The 21548-nt window shown below is 37.7% G+C and overlaps 1 protein-coding gene across 2 annotated transcripts in view; it reads left to right on the top strand.

Moving 5' to 3' along the window:
* Positions 1-21548, top strand: part of PDE3A (phosphodiesterase 3A) — a 300679-nt gene that overhangs the window by 258910 nt on the left and 20221 nt on the right. The window contains exons 6-9 of one of the 2 annotated variants that reach the window (XM_065887139.1): positions 8408-8627; positions 11912-11997; positions 14945-15099; positions 16996-17133. In XM_065887139.1, the coding sequence (XP_065743211.1) occupies positions 8408-8627; positions 11912-11997; positions 14945-15099; positions 16996-17133 (599 nt within the window). The remainder of the gene's footprint in view (positions 1-8407; positions 8628-11911; positions 11998-14944; positions 15100-16995; positions 17134-21548) is intronic. The other variant, XM_065887140.1, reaches the window with a different exon arrangement.

The following is a 21548-nucleotide window of genomic DNA, read 5'->3' as shown; positions in this document are numbered from 1 at the left end:
GTTTATTTTAAAGTTCGTCCCAGGCCGTGAGTCCGGAGTCTGAAGTTCTGCTTATTTGTTTAAGTTTAGTTAATCCATTAGTTCCAAGAACTCTAATCATCGAGCGGATTTTTCAATTTGTGTTTTCAGAGTGAATTGCGCATCTCTGAGAGGATCAGTTGACAGCTATTAAAAATTAGCAAAGAAGAAAATCTCTCCTCTCGTAAATTACCTTCAGAAAATATATTGTGTCAAGACAGAAATGGATGGTGTTCCCACGGGCTTTCAACTAGTCTTAAGAAGTGGTAGAAAACTATCCCCAAACTCACAGTCAGTTACCAAAATAATTAAGGAATTGCCTAAAGCAATTTCATTGCCTGATTTCATTTCATTTGCTTAACAGTAGATTGTTCATCCAGGCAATCATGAAAATTAGGAAGCAGGTAGCTGTTCAGAAGTATTTTCTCTCTTTTCTTCAGTTTTAGTGCAGGCTGCCTTCTCTGTGTTTGGAGAGAGTAACTTCAAAAGACAGCATCCCGTCCTCAAACCTCAGCACTTGGCAATCAAAGCCAGCGTTTTGTAAAATGTTCACGACCGAGAGTAAATGCAGTTTGGCACAAATGTCCACACTTATCATTTGAGCTTGAGGCCTATTGTTTGATCTGAAATGGATCATATTCCATTGTTAAATGTTTCCTTCAGAAATGATGCTGATCAAAGTACTGTTTGATGCACAGAAAGTAGTTTCACTGAAAACATGGATGGTTAACAAAGCCAGTTGCCTCTCAAAAATGCATCTTCTTCCTTAACATATTTTAAGCAACCAACGCCTGCTAAAAAACTCTGCTCCAGATACATTAATGTTGAAAGCAGTGGCAGATCCTATTGCTGCTAAAAACCTCACAACCCAAGAGAGGGCAAACACATGAGAAATTGTTAACTATTGATGTCATCAGGTCAGAATGCCAAGAAGAAACAAAAATAGGAGGAGAAAATAATATCCTTCTGCAGAAGACAAATATCACATCATATCACTTTTATGTGGCATCTTACATAAAAGGGTACAGATGAACTTATTCACAAAACAGAAGTAGAGTCACAGATGTAGAAAACAAACTATGGTTACCAGGGGTGAGTGGGGGAGGGATAAATTGGTACATTGGGACTGATATATACACACTGCTATATATAATGTAGATTAATAATAACCTGCTGTTTAGCACAGGGAACTCAATACTCTGTAATGGCCTATATGGGAAAAGAATCTAAAAAAAGAAAAAGAGTGGATATATGTATATGTATAACTGATTCACTTTACACCTGAAGTTAACACAGCATTGTAAATCAACTATATGCCAATAAATATTTACTTGTTTTTATTTTTGGCTATGTTGGGTCTTCGTTGATGCGCGTGGGCTTCTCTAGTTGCGGCGAGCCAGGGCTACTCTTCATTGTGGTGCACGGGCTTCTCACTGTCGTGGCTTCTTTTGTTGCAGAACATGGGCTCTAGGCACGTGGGCTCAGTAGTTGTGGCTCTCGGGCTCTAGAGCTAAGGCTTAGTAGTTGTGGTGCACAGACTTTATTGCTCCATGGCATGTGAGATCTTCCCGGGCCAGGGATCGAACCCTTGTCCCCTGCATTGGCAGGCAGATTCTTAACCACTGCATCACCAGGGAAGCCCTAATGATTAAAAAAAATAATAATATCCTTCTGTTTTGAAGTTACTCCAGGACACCAAGGCTTTAACTGAACTTGCCAACATTGCCACTGATTTTTCATGATGATTCATTCCTCGTATTCCATGCTGTGGAGATGCCCGCACTGTGCATCCTGTCTTCAGATGGTGGCACACAGAGGAGATTGGCCCAGTGGCCTGAGTACTCTCCTGGTCCTTACTGAGTTAAAAGGAGTCCAAGGTGAAGCTTAAGAGTTTCAATTTTGGGTGCGCCTCAGGCTATTGCGGCGTCATGCTGGTGTCTGCTGCCTCAGGCTTGCCCTGCTTTCCGTACCCCTCCCTCCCCCCCCCCGCCCCCCCAAGCCGGCCTGAGTGAGCCAGAGTGCCTGAATCAGCTGCTCCTTTAACCCCATCCTGTCTGAGCAAAGAACAGACGCCCTCAGGCGACCTACACGCAGAGGTGGGGCAAAATCCAAATCTGAACCCCTGGAGCTCTGCGAACAAAGGAGAGAAAGGGAAGTCTCTCCCAGCAGCCTCAGGAGCAGCGGATTAAATCTCCACAATCAACTTGATGTACCCTGCATCCCTGGAATAACTGAATAGACAAAAAAATCATCCCAAAATTGAGGTGATGGACTTTGGGAGCAACTGTAGACTTGGGATTTGCTTTCTGCACCTAATTTGTTTCTGGTTTTATGTCTATCTTAGTTTAGTATTTAGAGGTTATTATCATTGGTAGATTTGTTTGTGGATTTGGTTGCTCTCTTCCGTTTTATATATATATAGATAGATATATATATATTTTCTTTTTCTCTTTTTGTGAGTTGTATGTGTACGCTTCTTTGTGTAATTTTGTCTGTATAGCTTTGCTTTTACCATTTGCCCTAGGAGTCTTTCTGTCCATTGTCTTTTTCGTTTTTCTTTTTTAGTATACTTTTTAGCCCTTGTTATCATTAGTGGACTTGTTTTTTGGTTTGGTTGCTCTCTTCTTTCTTTCTTTTTTTTTTCTTTTTAACTTTTTTCTTTATAATTATTTAAAAAATTTTTAAATAACTTTATTTATTTTCTTTCTTTCTATTTTTCTACCTTTTCTTCTGAGCCGTGTGACTGAAAGGGTCTTGGTGCTCCAGCTGGGTTTCAGGCCTGTGCCTCTGAGGTGGAAGAGCCGAGTTCAGGACATTGGTCCACCAGAGACCTCCTGGCTCCACGTAATATGAAATGGTGAAAGCTCTCCCAGAGATCTCCGCTTAATGACCAGCAAGCGACAGTGCTGGACACCCTATGCCAAACAACTAGCAAGACAGGAATACAACCCCACTCATTAGCAGAGAGGCTGCCTAAAATCATAATCAGGTCAAAGACACCCCAAAACACACCACCGGATGCTGTCTGGCCCACCAGAAAGACAAGATCCAGCCTCATCCACCAGAACACAGGCACCACTCTGCTCCACGAGGAAGCCTACACAACCCACTGAACCAACCTTAGCCACTGGGGGCAGACACCAAAAACAGCGGGAACTACGAACCTGCAGCCTGTGAAAAGGAGACCCCAAACAGTAAGTTAAGCAAAATGAGAAGACAGAGAAACACACAGCAGATGAAGGAGCAAAGTAAAAACTCACCAGACCAAACAAATGAAGAGGAAATAGGCAGTCTACCTGAAAAAGAATTCAGAATAAATATAGTAAAGATTATCCAAAATCTTGGAAATAGAATGGAGAAAATACAAGAAATGTTTAACAAGAACCAAGAAGAACTAAAGAGCAAACAAATAATGATGAACAACACAATAAATGAAATTTAAAATCCTCTAGAAGGAATCAACAGCAGAATAACTGAGGCAGAAGAACAGATAAGTGACCTGGAAGATAAAATAGTGGAAATAACTACCACAGAGCAGAATAAAGAAAAAGAATGAAAAGAATTGAGGACAGTCTCAGAAACCTCTGGGACAACATTAAACGCACCAACATTCAAATTATAGGGGTCCCAGAAGAAGAAGAGAAAAAGGGACTGACAAAATATCTGAAAAGATTATAGTTGAAAACTTCCCTAATATGGGAAAGGAAATAGTCAATCAAGTCCAGGAAGTGCAGAGAGTCCCATATAGGATAAATCCAAGGAGAAACACACAAAGACACATATTAATCGAACTATCAAAAATTAAATACAAAGAAAAAATATAAAAAGAAACAAGGGAAAAATAACATACAAGGGAATCTCCATAAGGTTAACAACTGATCTTTCAGCAGAAACTCTGCAAGCCAGAAGGGAGTGGCAGGACATCTTTAAACTGATTAAAGGGAACAACCTATAACCAAGATTACCCAGCAAGGATCTCATTCAGATTTGATGGAGAAATTAAAACCTTTACAGACAAGCAAAAGCTAAGAGAATTCAGCGCCACAAAACCAGCTTTACAACAAATGCTAAAGGAACTTCTCTAGGCAGAAAAAACAAGAGAAGGAAAAGACCTACAATAACAAACCCAAAACAATTAAGAAAATGGGAATAGGAACATACATATCGATAACTACCTTAAGTGTAAATGGATTAAATGCTCCAACCAGAAGACACAGACTGGCTGAATAGATACAAAAACAAGACCCATATATATGCTGTGTACAAGAGACCCACTTCAGACTTAGGGACACATACAGACTGAAAGTGAGGGGATGGAAAAAGATATTCCATGCAAATGGAAATCAAAAGAAAGCTGGAGTAGCAATTCTTATATCAGACAAAATAGACTTTAAAATAAAGACTATTACAAGAGACAAAGAAGGATACTACATAATGATCAAGGGATCAATCCAAGAAGAAGATGTAATGATTGTAAATATTTATGTACCCAGCATAAGAGCCCCTCAATACATAAGGCAAATACTAGCAGTCATAAAAGGGGAAATCGACAGTAACACAATCATAGTAGGGGACTTTAACACCCCACTGTGACCAATGGACAGTCACCCAAAATGAAAATAAATAAGGAAACATAAGCTTTAAATGATACATTAAACAAGATGGACTTAACTGATATTTATAGGACATTCCATCCAAAAACAATAGAATACACTTTCTTCTCAAGTGCTCATGGAACATTCTCCAGGATAGATCATATCTTGGGTCACAAATCAAGCCTTGGTAAATGTAAGAAAATTGAAATCATATCAAGTATCTTTTCCGACCACAACGCTATGAGACTAGATATCAATTACAGGAAAAAATCTGTAAAATATACAAACACATGAAGGGCTAAACAATACACTACTAAATAACCAAGAGATCCCTGAGGAAATCAAAGGGGAAATCAAAAAATACCTGGAAACAAATGACAATGAAAACACGACAACCCAAAACCTATGGGATGCAGCAAAAGCAGTTCTAAGAGGGAAGTTTATAGCAATACACTCCTACCTCAAGAAAGAAGAAACATCTCAAATAAACAACCTAACCTTACACCTAAAGCAATTAGAGAAAGAAGAACAAAAAAATACCAAAGTTAGCAGAAGGAAGGAAATCATAAAGATCAGATCAGAAATAAATGAAAAAGAAATGAAGGAAACGATAGCAAAGATCAATAAAACTAAAAGCTAGTTCTTTGAGAAGATAAACAAAAATGATAAACCATTAGCCAGACTCATTAAGAAAAAAAAGGGAGAAGACTCAAATCAACAGAATTAGAAATGAAAAAGGAGAAGTAACAACTGACACTGCAGAAATACAAAGGATCATGAGAGATTACTACAAGCAACTCTATGCCAATAAAATGGACAACCTGGAAGAAATGGACAAATTCTTAGAAAAGTACAACCTTTCGAGACTGAACCAGGAAGAAATAGAAGATATAAACAGACTAATCACAAGCACTGAAATTGAGACTGTGATTAAAAATCCTCCAACAAACAAAAGCGCAGGACCAGATGGCTTCACAGGCGAATTCTATCAAACATTTAGAGAAGAGCTAACACCTATCCTTCTCAAAGTCTTCCAAAATATAGCAGAGGGAGGAATACTCCCAAACTCATTCTATGAGGCCACCATCACCCTGATACCAAAACCAAAGATGTCACAAAGAAATAAAACTACAGGCCAATATCACTGATGAACATAGATGCAAAAATCCTCAACTAGAATACTAGCAAACAAAATCCAACAGCACATTAAAAGGATCATACACCATGATCAAGTGGGGTTTATCCCAGGAATGCAAGGATTTTTCAGTATACGCAAATCAATCAATGTGATAAAGCATGTTAACAAATTGAAGGCGAAAAACCATATGATCATCTCAATAGATGCAGAAAAAGCTTTTGACAAAATTCAACACCCATTTATGATAAAAGCCCTCCAGAAAGTAGGCATAGAGGGAACTTTCCTCAACATAATAAAGGCCATATATGACAAACCCACAGCCAACATCATTCTCAATGGTGAAAATTTGAAACCATTTCTCCTAAGATCAGGAACAAGACAAGGTTGTCCACTCTCACCACTGTTATTCAACATAGTTTTGGAAGTTTAGGCCACAGCAATCAGAGAAGAAAGAGAAGTAAAAGGAACCCAAATCGGAAAAGAAGAAGTAAAGCTGTCACTGTTTGCAGATGACATGATACTCTACATACAGAATCCTAAAGATGCTACCAGAAAACTACTAGAACTAATCAATGAATTTGGTAAAGTAGCAGGATACAAAATTAATGCACAGAAATCTCTTGCTTTCCTATATACTAATGATGAAAAATCTGAAAGAGAAATTAAGGAAACACTCTCATTTACCATTGCAACAAAAAGAATAAAATACCTAGCAATAAACCTACCTAAGGAGATAAAAGACCTGTATGCAGAAAACTATAAGATACTGATGAAAGAAATTAAAGATGATACCAACAGATGGAGAGATATACCATGTTCTTGGATCGGAAGAATCAACATTGTGAAAATGACTATACTACCCAAAGCAATCTACAGATTCAATACAATCCCTAGCAAACTACCAATGGCATTTTTCACAGAACTAGAACAAAAAATTTCACAATTTATATGGAAACACAAAAGACCCCAAATAGCCAAAGCAATCTGGAGAATGAAAAACAGAGCCGGAGGAATCAGGCTCCATGACTTCAGACTATACTACAAAGCTACAGTAATCAAGACAAGACAAGAGAAGACAATATGGTACTGGCACAAAAACAGAAATATAGATCAATGGAACAGGATAGAGAGCCCAGAGATAAACGCACACACACGTGGTCACCTTATCTTTGATAAAGGAGGCAAGAATATACAATGGAGAAAAGACAGCCTCTTCAATAAGTGGTGCTGGGAAAACTGGATAGCTACATGGAAAAGAATGAAATTATAACACTCCCTAACACCATACACAAAAATAAACAGAAAACGGATTAAAGACCTAAACTTAAGGCCACACATTATAAAACTCTTAGAGGAAAACATAGGCAGAACACTCTATCACATAAATCATAGCAAGATCCTTTTTGACTCACCTCCTGGAGAAATGGAAATAAACAAATGGGACCTACTGAAACTTAAAAGCTTTTGCACAGCAAAGGAAGCCATAAACAAGAGAAAAAGACAACGTTCAGAATGGGAGAAAATATTTGCAAATGAAGCAACTGACAAAGGATTAATCTCCAAAATTTACACACAGCTCAATATCAAAAAAACAAACAACCCAATCCAAAAATGGGCAGAAGACCTAAAGAGACATTTCTCCAAAGAAGAGATACAGATTGCCAACAAACACATGAAAGGATGCTCAACATCACTAATCATTAGATAAATGCAAACAAAACTACAATTAGGTATCACCTCACACCAGTCAGAATGGCCATCATCAAAAAAATCTACAAACAATAAATGCTGGAGCGGGTATGGAGAAAAGGGAAGCCTCTTGCACTGTTGGTGGGAATGTAGATTGATACAGCCACTATGGAGAACAGTATGGAAGTTTCTTAAAAAACTAAAAATAGAACTGTCATATAAGCCAGAAATCCCAGTACTGGGCATATACCCTGAGGAAACCATAATTCAAAAAGAGTCATGTACCACAGTGTTCATTGCAGCTCTGTTTACAGTAGCCAGGACATGGAAGCAACCTAAGTGTCCATCGAAGGAAGAATGGATAAAAAAGATGTGGCACATATATACAGTGGAATATTACTCAGCCATAAAAGTAAACGAAATTGAGTTATTTGTAGTGAGATGGATGGACCTAGAGTCTGTCTTTCAGAGTGAGGTGAGAAAGAGAAAAACAAATACTGTATGCTAACGCATATATATGGAATCTAAAAAAAAAAAAAAAAAAAAAACTGGTTCTGAAGAACCTAGGGTCAGGACAGGAATAAAGACACAGACGTAGAGAATGGACTTGAGGGGAGGGGGAAGAGTTAGCTGGGGTGAAGTGAGAGAGTGGCATGGACTTATATACACTACCAAATGTAAAATAGATAGATAGTGGGAAGCAGCTGCATCTCATGGGAAGATCAGCTCTGTGCTCTGTGACCACCTAGAGGGGTGGGATAGGGAGGGTGAGAGGGAGGGAGACGCAAGAGGGAGGGGATGTGGGGATATATGTATACATATAGCTGATTAACTTTGTTATACAGCAGAAACTAACACAACATTGTAAAGCAATTATACTCCAATAAAGATGTTTTAAAAAAAAATGTTGCAATTTTGACTTTCAAAGACATTTATTTAGGACTTAATAACTCTCTTTCTTTCTTAGGTTCCCTAGTGAAAATTTCACCTCTTTCCTCACCCTCTTCCTCACCTCTCCATGGGACCCCTGCCAGCAGCCCAGTCAGCAAAATTTCTGCAGTGCAGTTTCCAGAATCTGCCGATACAACTGTCAAACAAGGCCTAAGTTCTCACAGGGCCGTAACTTACACTCAGAGTGCCCCTGACCTTTCTCCTCAGATCCTGACTCCACCTGTTATATGTAGCAGGTAAGGAATTCATATTGTTAGCTGGAGTTTAATAATAAAACTAATACTGGTTTTCCTCTTAGGAACACTCACCACCAGTCCACGCACCTCTGTGTAGGTTGCCCAAAGTAGTTGACAGGAAAGTACAAATGATGTGATTTGTGTTGAATAGACTGGCAGAGAAACTTTTCAGTGCTTTTCCATTAACAGAAATTTGCGAGTCCATATAGTCCCTACAGCTAATCTTTGGAGATGATACAAAATAATGTTGTTTTGTCTGCTTGCGGATGGAGGATGCATAAAACATATAATTCAAAACTCATATCAAGTCATTTGGTATAATTTGATATTTTGTTGGGATATTTTTTACTTGTTCTCCAGGGAGGATTTTATATTGATTTTAAAGGTACTTCTTTTTATCTTAAGTTTGCAATTCCCATTTTAACGCTTTAAAAATATGCAGATAACACATGGCACATTATGGCTGGACTCAAATGGATCTCTGAATACATTGAAGCAATTGCTTGCACTGCTCTGTCCTATTGAAACTGAATGACAGAGTATTGTCTCTTGCAGGGGATAAGAAAAAAGAGCCTAGCGTGATGAGACTAGGCTCACACGGTCACTAAGAAATAAATACCTCCTCTTACTGATTAACATATTATTGTCCTTCAGTAATAGCTTTATCTTGAATAACTGATCTTAAAGCATTACAATCTTTTTTTTTAAGTAGAGAAGAGTTGAGTGTTTTAAAACTAAGTTATAATCGTGAGAGTGCCTTGAATAAAATGATATTTTTCCCCCTAAGGTTAATGAGGATAACTGTTTGAATAAATTAGTTACATGTTAGTCTTCTAATATCAAATGTTGGGTCACAGACCCAGACTTGATCAATGAATTCAGGTTTAAGCCTCACAAATTTCATTTTCTGATCGTTTGTTCATAAATTCTATGTTAAATGATTATTTCTTCTTATAATCTTTATTTTTCCTTCCTTTCTCTTTACAAATAGTTTCAAAGGGAAAATCACTTATGTTTGTTTGGCCAGGACCAGAGTGAAAAGTTATTCCACCATCCAAAAGTTATTCTGCTGCCTTCTATATAATAGCATTTTTAATAAAATAATTTCTGCGGGATGTTAATCCCATCTTTTATCCCCCCCCAAAAAAAAAGTATGCTCTGTGGTAAAACAGGCCTATCATATTTTCCTCTTAGTGATTCACAACACACCTCACTTTATTTAAAGCTCTGAGAAGTCCTGCAAAAGGAAAACCTCTTGAGTTTTGTTTCATCTGGTGATTTCTGACTTTATTTGACCACAGAACCAATTTCTTCAGGTTAACACCCAATAATTGCCCCTAGAGCTAGTGTTTGGTGGAACACCCTCAAGAAACACTTTTTTTGTGGTGTGCCTCCCGAGCCAAGATGAAGCCTCAGGGAGTCACCGGCATCAAGGACATCTGCTTCCAGCACTTTGTTTCTAGGGAGACTCTCCCGCTGTGAGCTCCAGACTTGTGAGAAATAAATCGCCTAAAAAAAGAACAGAGAGGTTCAGAAAAGATGTACCGCTCACTTAGCTTTTCTCACCACAGTCTATTTTTTTTGTATTCTTAGCAAAAAGAATGTAATAGGATTTTTATAAAAGAGGTTTTGGAGAAAAACAAGGGAATTTCATTGTCTACTTGTTCAGTAATGTTTATAATTCCAGTAGTGTGTGTTTTATTTGTTTGGGCTTTATAAATCTATAATTCAAACCATGTTTTATTATTGCCTTCAAGGCAGCCACCCATGTAGGCACAGAGAGCTCCAGAAACACATGACTAATTATTATGGTTTCCCCCACTGAACTTGAAGGATTTGGCATTGAATCCCAGTCTCTTGGCTGCTGTAATGTCTATGCAACAAGCTGGTTTTTTTGGCAAAAGAGGTAGTCTATTTGAACTACTCATTTAAACGTTCCTTTTAAGTATTATCTTGCAAAGAAAAATCTTCAAACTAATAAACTCTACTTTTACCAAGTTTCATCCAAACATGTAAGCCCATCATTTACAACTATGGGCTTTTTCCTTGGGTTCTGTCATTTTCTCTTGAGTCCCTAAATCAGGCTGATAGGATGTCATAATTAGAAATATTTTGTGTGTGATGCTTTCTGCTTACATTCAAGGCTTGAAAAATAAATTTGCTTTGGATGAAAATGCTCTAACCGGGAAAGGCTTATCTCTACTACATATATAAACACAATTCAGGGGAAAAAGGTGATGAGACATTTAATATATTAAATTATAACATATCACTCTTCTCTTTTCCTTTTACAGTGGCTCTTTTCCTTTTACCTGTGGCTGAATAACAAATAAACAAAAACTCTCTGAGACCCTTTCTAATATTAGGCAGAATGAAAGAACCCAGAAGCGAAAAACAGAATTAAAATCTAATCATAAAGTCTCTAAATAAGTGAGAGAGGAAACTTGCCAGGCCATTCGTGGGGTTACTTTGTAATTTATTAAACAGTCAAAACTGTTGAGAAAGGAAAAGTATCCTACATCCTCCAGCCTCCTCTGTTAAAGAACCCTGCCCACTTCTCTAGTACCTTCATTTTTCTCCATTACCCACAGGGCACTCCCTTGGCCTGTTTTTCTCAACTAGCAACCTTTGTGGTCAGTTTTATATCCACTCTTCATCAAAATGTACGTCTACTTTATTCATTTCCTTAGAGCCTTAACAGGGGAACTGATCAATCTGAAAAAATAATTTTTATTTTGTGGCAAAAATAAAATTAATCTACCATTATTCTATTTTCATGTATGCAATCTAGTCTTAAAGGGCTCTTTGGACATAAAATCTCGTAAGCCATAGAAATAAATCTAATAAAGGAGGAGGCTTTTAAGCAGACACAAAGGGATTCCATTGGGAAAGATATTTTTGACCAAATACACATCGGCACCTCCAAAATCACTACTGTAAATAGGTAGCAGACTATTCCAGGATTCTCTAAATAATGTAAAACAAAATATTGCCAGTAGTTTCACCTCAGGTATGGTCTAGACCACGGAGGAGCATGAGAGTTGAACAAGGTTTTTGATCCTCTGTATTGACACAGCACACTCTCCTCCCCCCACACACAAAAAAACCAGCATCCTACATATCAACATCCATGTATAAAACAAAATGACTTCTTTCCATCAAACGAATAAGTAGAATGTAGAAATATTTGATTATTGTTACTTATCTAAACGTATGCGTACATGGTGTGTCTACGATTTTCTGAAAAGAAAGGACCTACTTACAGCTGTTCCATTATTTCTTAGCTGTGGCAGACCATATTCCCAAGGGACTCCTGCTGATGGGCCCCTGGAGAGGAGTGGGGCAGCCATTCGGACACCAAACAGAACTGGTAATTCTTTATTGGATTCTGTTCCTCAAATGGGAAATTGCTTTACTTGATTTTTTTTCTGATCAAAAAGGTAACATATGTTTTTGATTTTTTAGATTACAAATTTAAAAAGACAATGAAGGAAATCAAAATCGTCCATAATCCTACTACCTAGAGTTAATCATAGGTTAAATTTTGATGCAAAGCTGTCCAAAATGTTTCTATACATCTACACACAAATGACTATAGTTTTGAAATGAGAGGCCTTTTAATATAATGTATAGAACTCTACAGAAATGTTGTTTTATCTTGGACATTGGAGGGTCATCTATTTTAGGGTACTCTGTGGAGATCTCCATCGCACACCCTGAGAAATGACCCTGCTTAGATCACCGTAAACTTAGGGAAGAAAACATACTTTTTCCTTGAGGCAGTATTACACAGAGGTTCAGAAAAATAGGCATTGGAGCCTGGTTTATATCCTGATTCAACTTCTGACTCACCTGTAATCTCTGTTTCTCGGTTCCTTCATCTGTAGAATGGACATAAAAATGGTACCTACCAAACAGGATTATTGTGAGAATTAAATTACTAAAGCACTTATTATAGTATCTGGGTCACTGTAAGTAGTGTTTGCTGCCATAATTACTGTAATAATTATTATTTTATTTTTATTGATGCAATCCTAGGGACTTGCTATCAAAACCAAGTTTGCTGAAAGCTTGCAAGGTAGAAAAAAATGGCTTTCATGAACTTTAGACTTTAGGATAATAGAGTGACCTAAGAATGTTTCTTAATTATCTGCTCCAGAATTTCTTGATAGGTACTCAATAAATATTAATTATTTGCCCACGAGAATGGTGTGCTGTGGCAATGGACAAAGGTCCAGGGACATAGGCAAGGAAAAATCAAAAAGAGAGTTCTGTGTTCTGAGAGTTACCTGATGTTGTAGACTTATCTGATATTGTAGCTCTCTGAAGTGAGAATATTCCCTTCTCTATGTCCCTCATCTCTCACTCTATTGAGGCTGATAGAATAAGGGGAGTGTTTCCTTATCACCTTTGGTCTCCTGCAGAGCTGTGGCCTTTGAGCGTGCTTCTTCATTTTGCTGCAAATTCTGGGATTGAAACTTGTCAGTTAACACTTTCAGACTGTGTCTGATTCTAACCTAGAAAGCTGTTGCATGAGAAAGATGGGAGAAAGATGGGTCCTTGGAAATGTCTTACAAAATACTCCTGATTGGAACAGGCTACATAACAAAAGCCATTATTCACCAGCAATATGAGGACATATGACAGACCTAGACTATCCAAAGCAATCTTGAAGAAGGAGAACAAAGTTAGAGGATATATGTCTCCTGACCTCAAGACTTAAACCACAGTAATGGACAAATTATAGTGCTGGCATAAGTGTAGTGCTGGCAAATAGAATCAAATGGAATAGAGTAGAAAGCCCCACATTAGACCCACACCTACACAGTCACTGAACTTCCAACAAAGATCCAATTTTCCAATCTAGTAGGGTTGGAAAAAAATGAATCTCACTCCCTACTTCACACCATATGAAACATTATTCTGAGATAGAGCACAGACCTAACTGTAAGAACTAAAGCAATAAAACCTCTGAAAAAAAACACAGGCAGATATCTTTGTGATTTAGGGAAAGGCAAAGATTTTGTAGGCCATGGAAAGCAATAAACAGGAGAGAAAAAAAAAGCTAGGCTTCATGAGGAGTATAGGAACTCAGGTCAGACTTCATGAGTTCGATTCTGGTGACAGAATTTACCAGCTGTGTGCTCCTGGGTAATTTACTTAGCCTTTCTGTGCCTCAGTTTCCTGTCTGCAGAGGGAGGATAATAGTAACACAATGAAGCCTGCCTCAGGATTGTTAAGAGGATTCAACGTGTTAGTGCAAATAGAGTGCTTTCCGTAGTATCTGGCGCATAGCAAGCACTCCATAAACTTCATTCAGGCGCTTTATTCAGCTAAGAGAAGCTTCCTGAGGTCTTTACCCCAGAAGCATGTTCTTCAGACACTTGATATTTACCTGATTGACCCTTTGGTTAGCACAGTTCAGTGTTGAGTGCAGTGGAAGATGCGTGGAGAAGGGCAGAGACGGAAGAGAGCACAGATCCCTAGGAATCGAGATTGGATACATAGGACCTGCCATGCTCTTTAGCACATACTATGGCTGGTATGTTCTACAGACCACTTTGTTCTTGGGTGTCAACTCAATTTCTCCCACCCGTGTGCCCATTCTCGAGGTAAGGTTCTAGTCAGCTACTAGGTGGTTTAGTGTGTCGGGGCATGGATAAAGGAAAAAGAAATATGAAGTCATAGGATTTTATATGATACACATGAAGTCATTTACAAAACAGACTCACAGATATAGAAAACAAACTTATGGTTACCAAAGGGGGAACCATAAGTTACCAAAGTGGGGAGGGATAAATTAGGAGTTTAGGATTAGCAGATATAAACTACTATATATAAGATGGATAAACAACAAGGTTTTACTGTATAGCACGGGGAACTATATTCAATATCCTGGAATAAACCATAATGGAAAAGAATTTGAAAAAGAAAATGTCTACACTTCTAACCAAATCACTTTGCTGTACACCAGAAACTAACACAGCATTATAAATCAACGATACTTCAATTTAAAAAAAAGGTGTAACTTGAAAGTCAAAGGATTTTTAAAAGGTCGTAACTACTGATCTGAGCGTTATTATTGAGGAAGTATCGAATGTCCTATAAATCACAGATCATAACTCCATCTATTTTACAGGGTTTAAAAAATGTGTGCTTTTTCCCGCCCTATAATCCCATATTCTTGGTGTGTGAGCTCATGAAAGCAGTATTTCCATAAACACTTTATCGATCGTGTGCATTCTAGGAATATTCACTTAAATGGGCCCCTTTTGCCTTTGCAACTTTCATAATAGGCTGTTCTCTTTTAATTGCAGATGACATCACTCAAGTTACCTCTGATTATGAAACCAATAACAACAGTGACAGCAGTGATATTGTACAGAACGAAGATGAGACTGAATGCCCCAGAGAGCCTCTGAGGAAGACATCAGCTTGCAGCACCTACACTCCTGAGGCCATGATATTCCTGGTAGCCCCCCATCACTTAACTCGTTCATTTACTTGAGAAATTGGTTTCTGTGACAGGAATTGGCTTAGAAATAGATCCCTGAATCATTAGGTTTGAAGATCTGTGTCACTTGGGTTATACATGTATTATAGCCCTCCCTATATGTATCAACACAATTTTTGTCTATCCAAGTCTTACTGGTATCTTAACGGTCCTATTATTTAGTGATTAAAAACAGAAGTATTCATCTCCACAACTGATTACAGATATTTCCTAACCCAATCTAAAAATGTAAATGTGCATAGGAAAATGAATTATTTCAATCAGTAAAATAATATTTTATAAATATCAAGCAATCAAAATGAAATATATTAGTTATCGTAGGGCTTCTGTTGGTTCTTCTCTAGTACCTCCTTGATTTAGAAAGTGAGCCAATATTTATTTTCCTTGTTAAATTAAACCAGGTTTACATTGACACTTGCTACCCATTAAAACACCTTTTAATGATGATGTATTTTGTGTGTTTAAAAAGATCCACTTAAAGAGGATAAAAGCATACATTTGAGTCAGCAATGGTAGAAAATAGTTGACTGTCATGTGATTATCAATTGCTGCTCTTATCATTTTTCTTTTACCTGATTTACCATTTATACTTTTAAATCAAAGAGATTCTCAGTAAAATAACGTATATGGGGCTTCCCTGGTGGCGCAGTGGTTGAGAGTCCGCCTGCCGATGCAGGGGACACGGGTTCGTGCCCCGGTCCGGGAAGGTCCCACATGCCGCGGAGCGGCTGGGCCCGTGAGCCATGGCCGCTGAGCCTGCGCGTCCGGAGCCTGTGCTCCGCGACGGGAGAGGCCACAACAGTGAGAGGCCCACGTACCGAAAAAATAAATAAATAAATAAATAAAATAACGTATATGTCTCCTTATCCTCATTATTTTCTATTTTTTTGGCAAATAAACTCTTAAGAATGTCTTCATTTGGGACCAGTTACAAAAATGTTTTCTCATATATACAGTGTGTGCTTTTTGGAAACCATGGATCACATGAATTAAATTAAAATCCCTGAAAATTGTAGTAATTGTAACTCTACAGGATTAATGCTGATTTTGAAGCAGTAATATAAATTGGACTAATTAGAGTAGGGGTGATTTACTCCCCCTCCCCACTCGTGTTTCTTCTTTTTTTTTAAATTTATTTACTTATCTTTGCTGTGTTGCGTCTTCATTTCTGTGCCAGGGCTTTCCCTAGTTGTGGCGAGCGGGGCCCACTCTTCATTGCGGTGCGCGGGCCTCTCACTATCGCGGCCTCTCTTGTTGCGGAGCACAGGCTCCAGATGCGCAGGCTCAGTAGTTGTGGCTCACGGGCCTAGTTGCTCCGCGGCATGTGGGATCAACCCAGACCGGGGCTCGAACCCGTGTTCCCTGCATTAGCAGGCAGATTCTCAACCACTGCGCCACCAGGGAAGCCCCTCATGTTTCTTTTGAGAGTTCAATATAAGCCAGGAATCCTCATCTCAGAAAAATTTACATAAAAATATAGAGCTAAGTTTGCATACAATCTCAGTGTTCTGAAGTACTTGAATCTTTATTCAAGAGCTCCACAGAAGACTAAAAAGCAGTTATGTTACTTTATGAAAGAAACATCTGATTTTTCAATAGCGTGTATGAACCAGGAATAGGCAGGCACTTAATAATGTAAAATTCATGGTCTGAAACAGCATTAAGACCTTTTCTCCTTACCTTGGGGGTCGATGTTTTGTTCATTTTGATTTTTTTTTTTTTGAAGACCACTCATTCACCCTAAAGTCATTTATTTCAAGTAAGCTCCATTGTTGAATTGAATTTACCAAAGAAGGAGCAAATTGCTTTGTAGAAAAACTGCACGCTGTTAAAATATTTTTATCTTCATTACAGGACAAACCAATTCTTGCTCCTGAACCTCTTGTCATGGATAACTTGGACTCAATTATGGAGCAGCTAAATACTTGGAATTTTCCAATTTTTGATTTGGTGGAGAAAATAGGAAGAAAATGTGGCCGTATTCTTAGTCAGGTAAGAAATGCATTCATACATATGACTATAAGTGTAAAAAAAAAATTCCTTGTTTGTTTAAATCTCTGTACCTACTTAACATCAGTGGTGAATATTAGGTGGAGAAAGGAAATTTCAGTACCCAACATTCTGTAGATTCCTTGCTGGTGGGATGAAAAAAAAAAAATTAGAACTTCAAGTGAGTAGAATATCATGTTCTGCAATTAAAATATTATGTATTTGCTAAGACAAAATGGAGGGGGCGGGGATACGCAAGCAAGATAGAGAAGTGATCTAAATTCATAGAATTCAGCAAAAGAAAAGCTGACCCAAGCCCTCACAAGAAGAAAGCTGCCGATTTATAAACACTAACTTATTGTCTGTGATTATTTCCAATGACTATTTTTTTTAACTTTTGAAAAGTATAGTGCTTACGCCTTATCAAAAATAAGATATTATGCAGTAGTATGTTTCCTCCAGTGCTGTGAGAAACACACTAGAGTTCTTTGTATTTTAATACGGAAAACACCTTTAGGTATCACAAGAAATATAGAATACGAACTATTACTGCATAACGAGCCTTTTTTTTCCTTAAGTATTTTTTCCTTAAGCTCAGCTACTTTCAAGGTTTCCCAAATAAAGAAACGTTTTGTTTCTCTGAAGGAGAAAGAAAACATACAGAAATTAAGAATTTGAACACGTTTGTTCTCAATAAATAAAACGAAACGAAATGGATTTGCTCTATTATTGAGCCCCTATCAAAACTCTTAATTAATGGGGATGATGCAATAATATTTATCAGCTTATCTTAAAATATTTTAGGTGAGTTCTTACAGATTGAAGAAATATCACAGCAAAGATACTAAAGACTATCAGGTTTGTTAATATCAGATTTAGGTGAGAACTCAGGACCCACATTTACTGGAGCCTCTAACCCTTCCCTGCAAAACACTAGAAAAGAAATCACTTGTTGGACTGATTTCTACTCCATGCAACGAAGACAGGCTTTCTTCAGACCTCGGAGCAAGTATGAGTGTAGAACTTTGGGGTGAGGGTTCCTGATCCGTGAAGGTTTGAAGGAAGAAGATAGAGCAGGCTTTTCCCTTGCTCTTCAGTTCCTCAAACATGAAGTGCTAGGCTAGTCTCCAAGAAGAGAAATGTGTCCCTGCCTTAAAGGAACTCCCGTTCCAACAGGGAAATTAGATACGTGTCAAAATAATGACTTGCTACCTACAGAAGAAGTATGCTCACATGACAGATGGCTTGTGAAGCTCAAAATAATTACAGTTTCCATAACATGTGGTTGTTGCCTCTACTGGACTCTGTTCTCACCATGAACACGTTGAGAACCAGAGTGGCAGCCCTTGCACTTTGACTAAGAGATACTACCCCTTTCTTTTTTTTGTTAAAACATTTTTTTATTAATGTAACATTGGTTTATGATATTATACAAGTTTCACGTGCACATTGTATTTCTTCTTCGGTAGATCCTACCATGTGCTCACCACCAACAATGTAGCTTCCATCTGTCACCGCACAGTTGACCCCCTTTACCTTTTTGCCCTCTCCCATCACTACTCTGTTCTCTATGTCGACATGTTTGTTTTTTTGTGGTTTGTTCATTCATTTTGTTTGTTTGTGATATTCCACATATAAGTAAAATCATTTTATGGTATTTGTCTTTCTCTTTCTGACTTATTTCACTTGGCAAAATATCCTCAAGGTCCATGTATGTTTTTGAAAATTAATAGTCCCATTTTTCTTCTCTTTCTTTCTCCTCAATGCTGAGCAGCATCTTCAGCATCTTTTATGCTCGCTGATCTTGAGGGCATGTTTAAGGGTAGCTGTTTTATCCAGTCCACCTCTGCCTCACGCCTTGGGGCTTTTCCAGGGAGGTTTTGTATCCTACTCTCTGAAACTCATTGCATACCAGAACTCTGAGGGAGTGCTTTTACCTGGAAATATGCCTGTAATGGTGCCACAAGGAGATGTGGCAGCGGGCCAGGAAGTCTTCTTTCTCTTCTACTGGAGAGTGTGTTCCCTGGGGTGGAGAGAAAAATCTCACATTGTTTTGTATTTGATGTATGTGTCACAGACTTCCCAAAACTTTACAACTTAATCTTCAGAGTAACTTGGATGCAGGTATTTCTTTAAATCTCTAGTTGATAGAAGAAAATACTGAGACTTAAAATATACTGTTCATCTAAAGTCATATTGGACACAGGATTTGATATATCTGTATATCAGAAGTTCAGGCTTTTTACCTTCATTTCAAATCCTTTTCAGCCCCTCATAAAATGCATTTATTTATTATATTTTCAAACTCTCAGAATGGAGAGTCTGAGAAAGTAGAAAGTGGTTATTATAGCAGTTGGTTTTACAGGACAAGTGACTGTACCAAATAACATTGCAGGTACCTAACCCCCTTGGAGTTCTGTGAATGGGGATGGTGGGGCGGGAGAGTGCAACTTAACCAGTTTTGCCACAAAATGTGTTCTAAAAGTTGTGAATACAAGTAGACAATAGAAAGATTAGATATAATTAACAATTAGATTTTTGTATCTTTTTTTCCAGCTATCTTTCAAAACTAAATACATAACTGTACGGTCCTTACTATGTCACTGTTTATTTTTCCAAAATACAAAACACTGAACTTTGAGAAAAGACAACTTTATTTGCCTTGCTGTGGGTTTTTTTTTCTTTGATTTGAGTTTATAAGCACAAAAAACATGAAATTTTCACGGTGTAAAGGCATATTTTTTTGTACTTTAGTGAGACTTCAGGACAGCTGAAATGAATTAACTTGAACATTCCAAGAAATCACCTTTTGGCTGAGACTACACAGAAAAAGTCTCACTTCAAAAGACTTTTAAAGAGACATAAGTGCAATGGAAATGATTTCCCAGCCTTAACATACTGCCTACCTTTTTGATGATTATCATGTTTATTTTAACAAACTTAAAAGGACATCATTCAGATTTTGGAAGAGTATTTACCTTTTTTGATTACCAGTATTTACCCAGTTAACAGTGACTTTTCTTTATTCACGAGTTTGGATCATTGGCCGTTGATTTTTAACAGCTTCTTGGTGAAAATTCTCCTATTTTAAAATCATACTCTAAAATATCTTAGTTTTTCAATTCATCTTTCAAATGTTTTAAGAGAATAATAGGAAACTTTAGTCATTTGCAATCCTAACAGTATTGCTTTTCAAATAATGGTGGTAGAATTTGGAGCAGTTAAGAGCACACCGCTTGAATTCTGGTCTGATAATGTGTCAACTGTGTGATCTTTTACAAGTCATTCGACTTCTCTGTGCCTTAGTGTCTTCTGATTTCAAATGTTAGTAATTAACAGTATCTATCTCCTAAGATGCGCTTTGGATGAATTAATATAAATAATTAACATATGTAAACTACTCAGAGCAGGCATCACACATATTAATGCCATATATATATACACACACACATATATGTCAACAGCTGCAGCTGCTGTTATTGTTATAAATAATTTTTATTGAAGTAACATGCATAGTTAAATCCACTGGGTATTTATAAACAAGAACTCAAATATAGTTTAAAGCAATAGTATGCAGAAGATAACTAAAAGAAGAACTAGCTTGAAATATGACAGAAACCACAAACTTAACTTTCTGTTACATTTTTAAAGAGAGGAGGTGGAGATTTTATGTAACACAGAAAAAGGGGAAAAATTAAATATACTTGCCATTCAGAGTGAAAAAAGCACGTATACTATACATACTCTGTTCCCAATGGGCAGCCACAGTGCTCCTTTTAGAACTTAAGTTAAATAAATTAAGACACTTCCCTGCTCCAATCTCTTCAAAGGCTCCATACTTCACTCAGTGTAAAAGTCCTCATAATGATCAATCTGGCTGTCAAACAGCAAGATCGCAACCCACACAGTACCACCCTACAGTTACTAACTTAAATTTTACTCCTGTCCTCATTCACCCTGTTTTAGCCATGTTGGCCTTCTTGCTGTTTCTTGAGTATAGCAAACATACCTCGGGGCTTTTGCTCTGTCTTTTTCCTCTGCTTAGAAAACTCTTTCCTCAGATATCCCTGTACCTCACTCTGCATCTCCTTCAATTATTTGCTCAAAGTCACCTGAATGTGCCTCTTCTAACCACCATATTTAAAACAGCAATTGCCATGTCCTCCCTTGCACTCTGAACCTCCATCCCTGCTTCCCTTTTTCTCTTTTCATATAACATCACTTTCAGTCACAGTGTATACCTTACTAATTATGTCTATGGTTTACTTGCCCTACCCTGCTAGACCATAAGCTCTTTTAAGGAAAACTTCGTTGTTTTGTTCATCTATATATATGCCTTGTAGACGGAAAATTGTCTTAGAGTAGGCACTCAAAAGACATATGCTGAATGAATAAACCACTTTTTTAGTTATATATAC

Source organism: Phocoena phocoena, chromosome 11, assembly GCF_963924675.1.
Source record: "Phocoena phocoena chromosome 11, mPhoPho1.1, whole genome shotgun sequence".
Lineage (NCBI taxonomy): Eukaryota > Metazoa > Chordata > Mammalia > Artiodactyla > Phocoenidae > Phocoena > Phocoena phocoena.
This window is presented reverse-complemented; position numbering and strand designations above follow the sequence as displayed.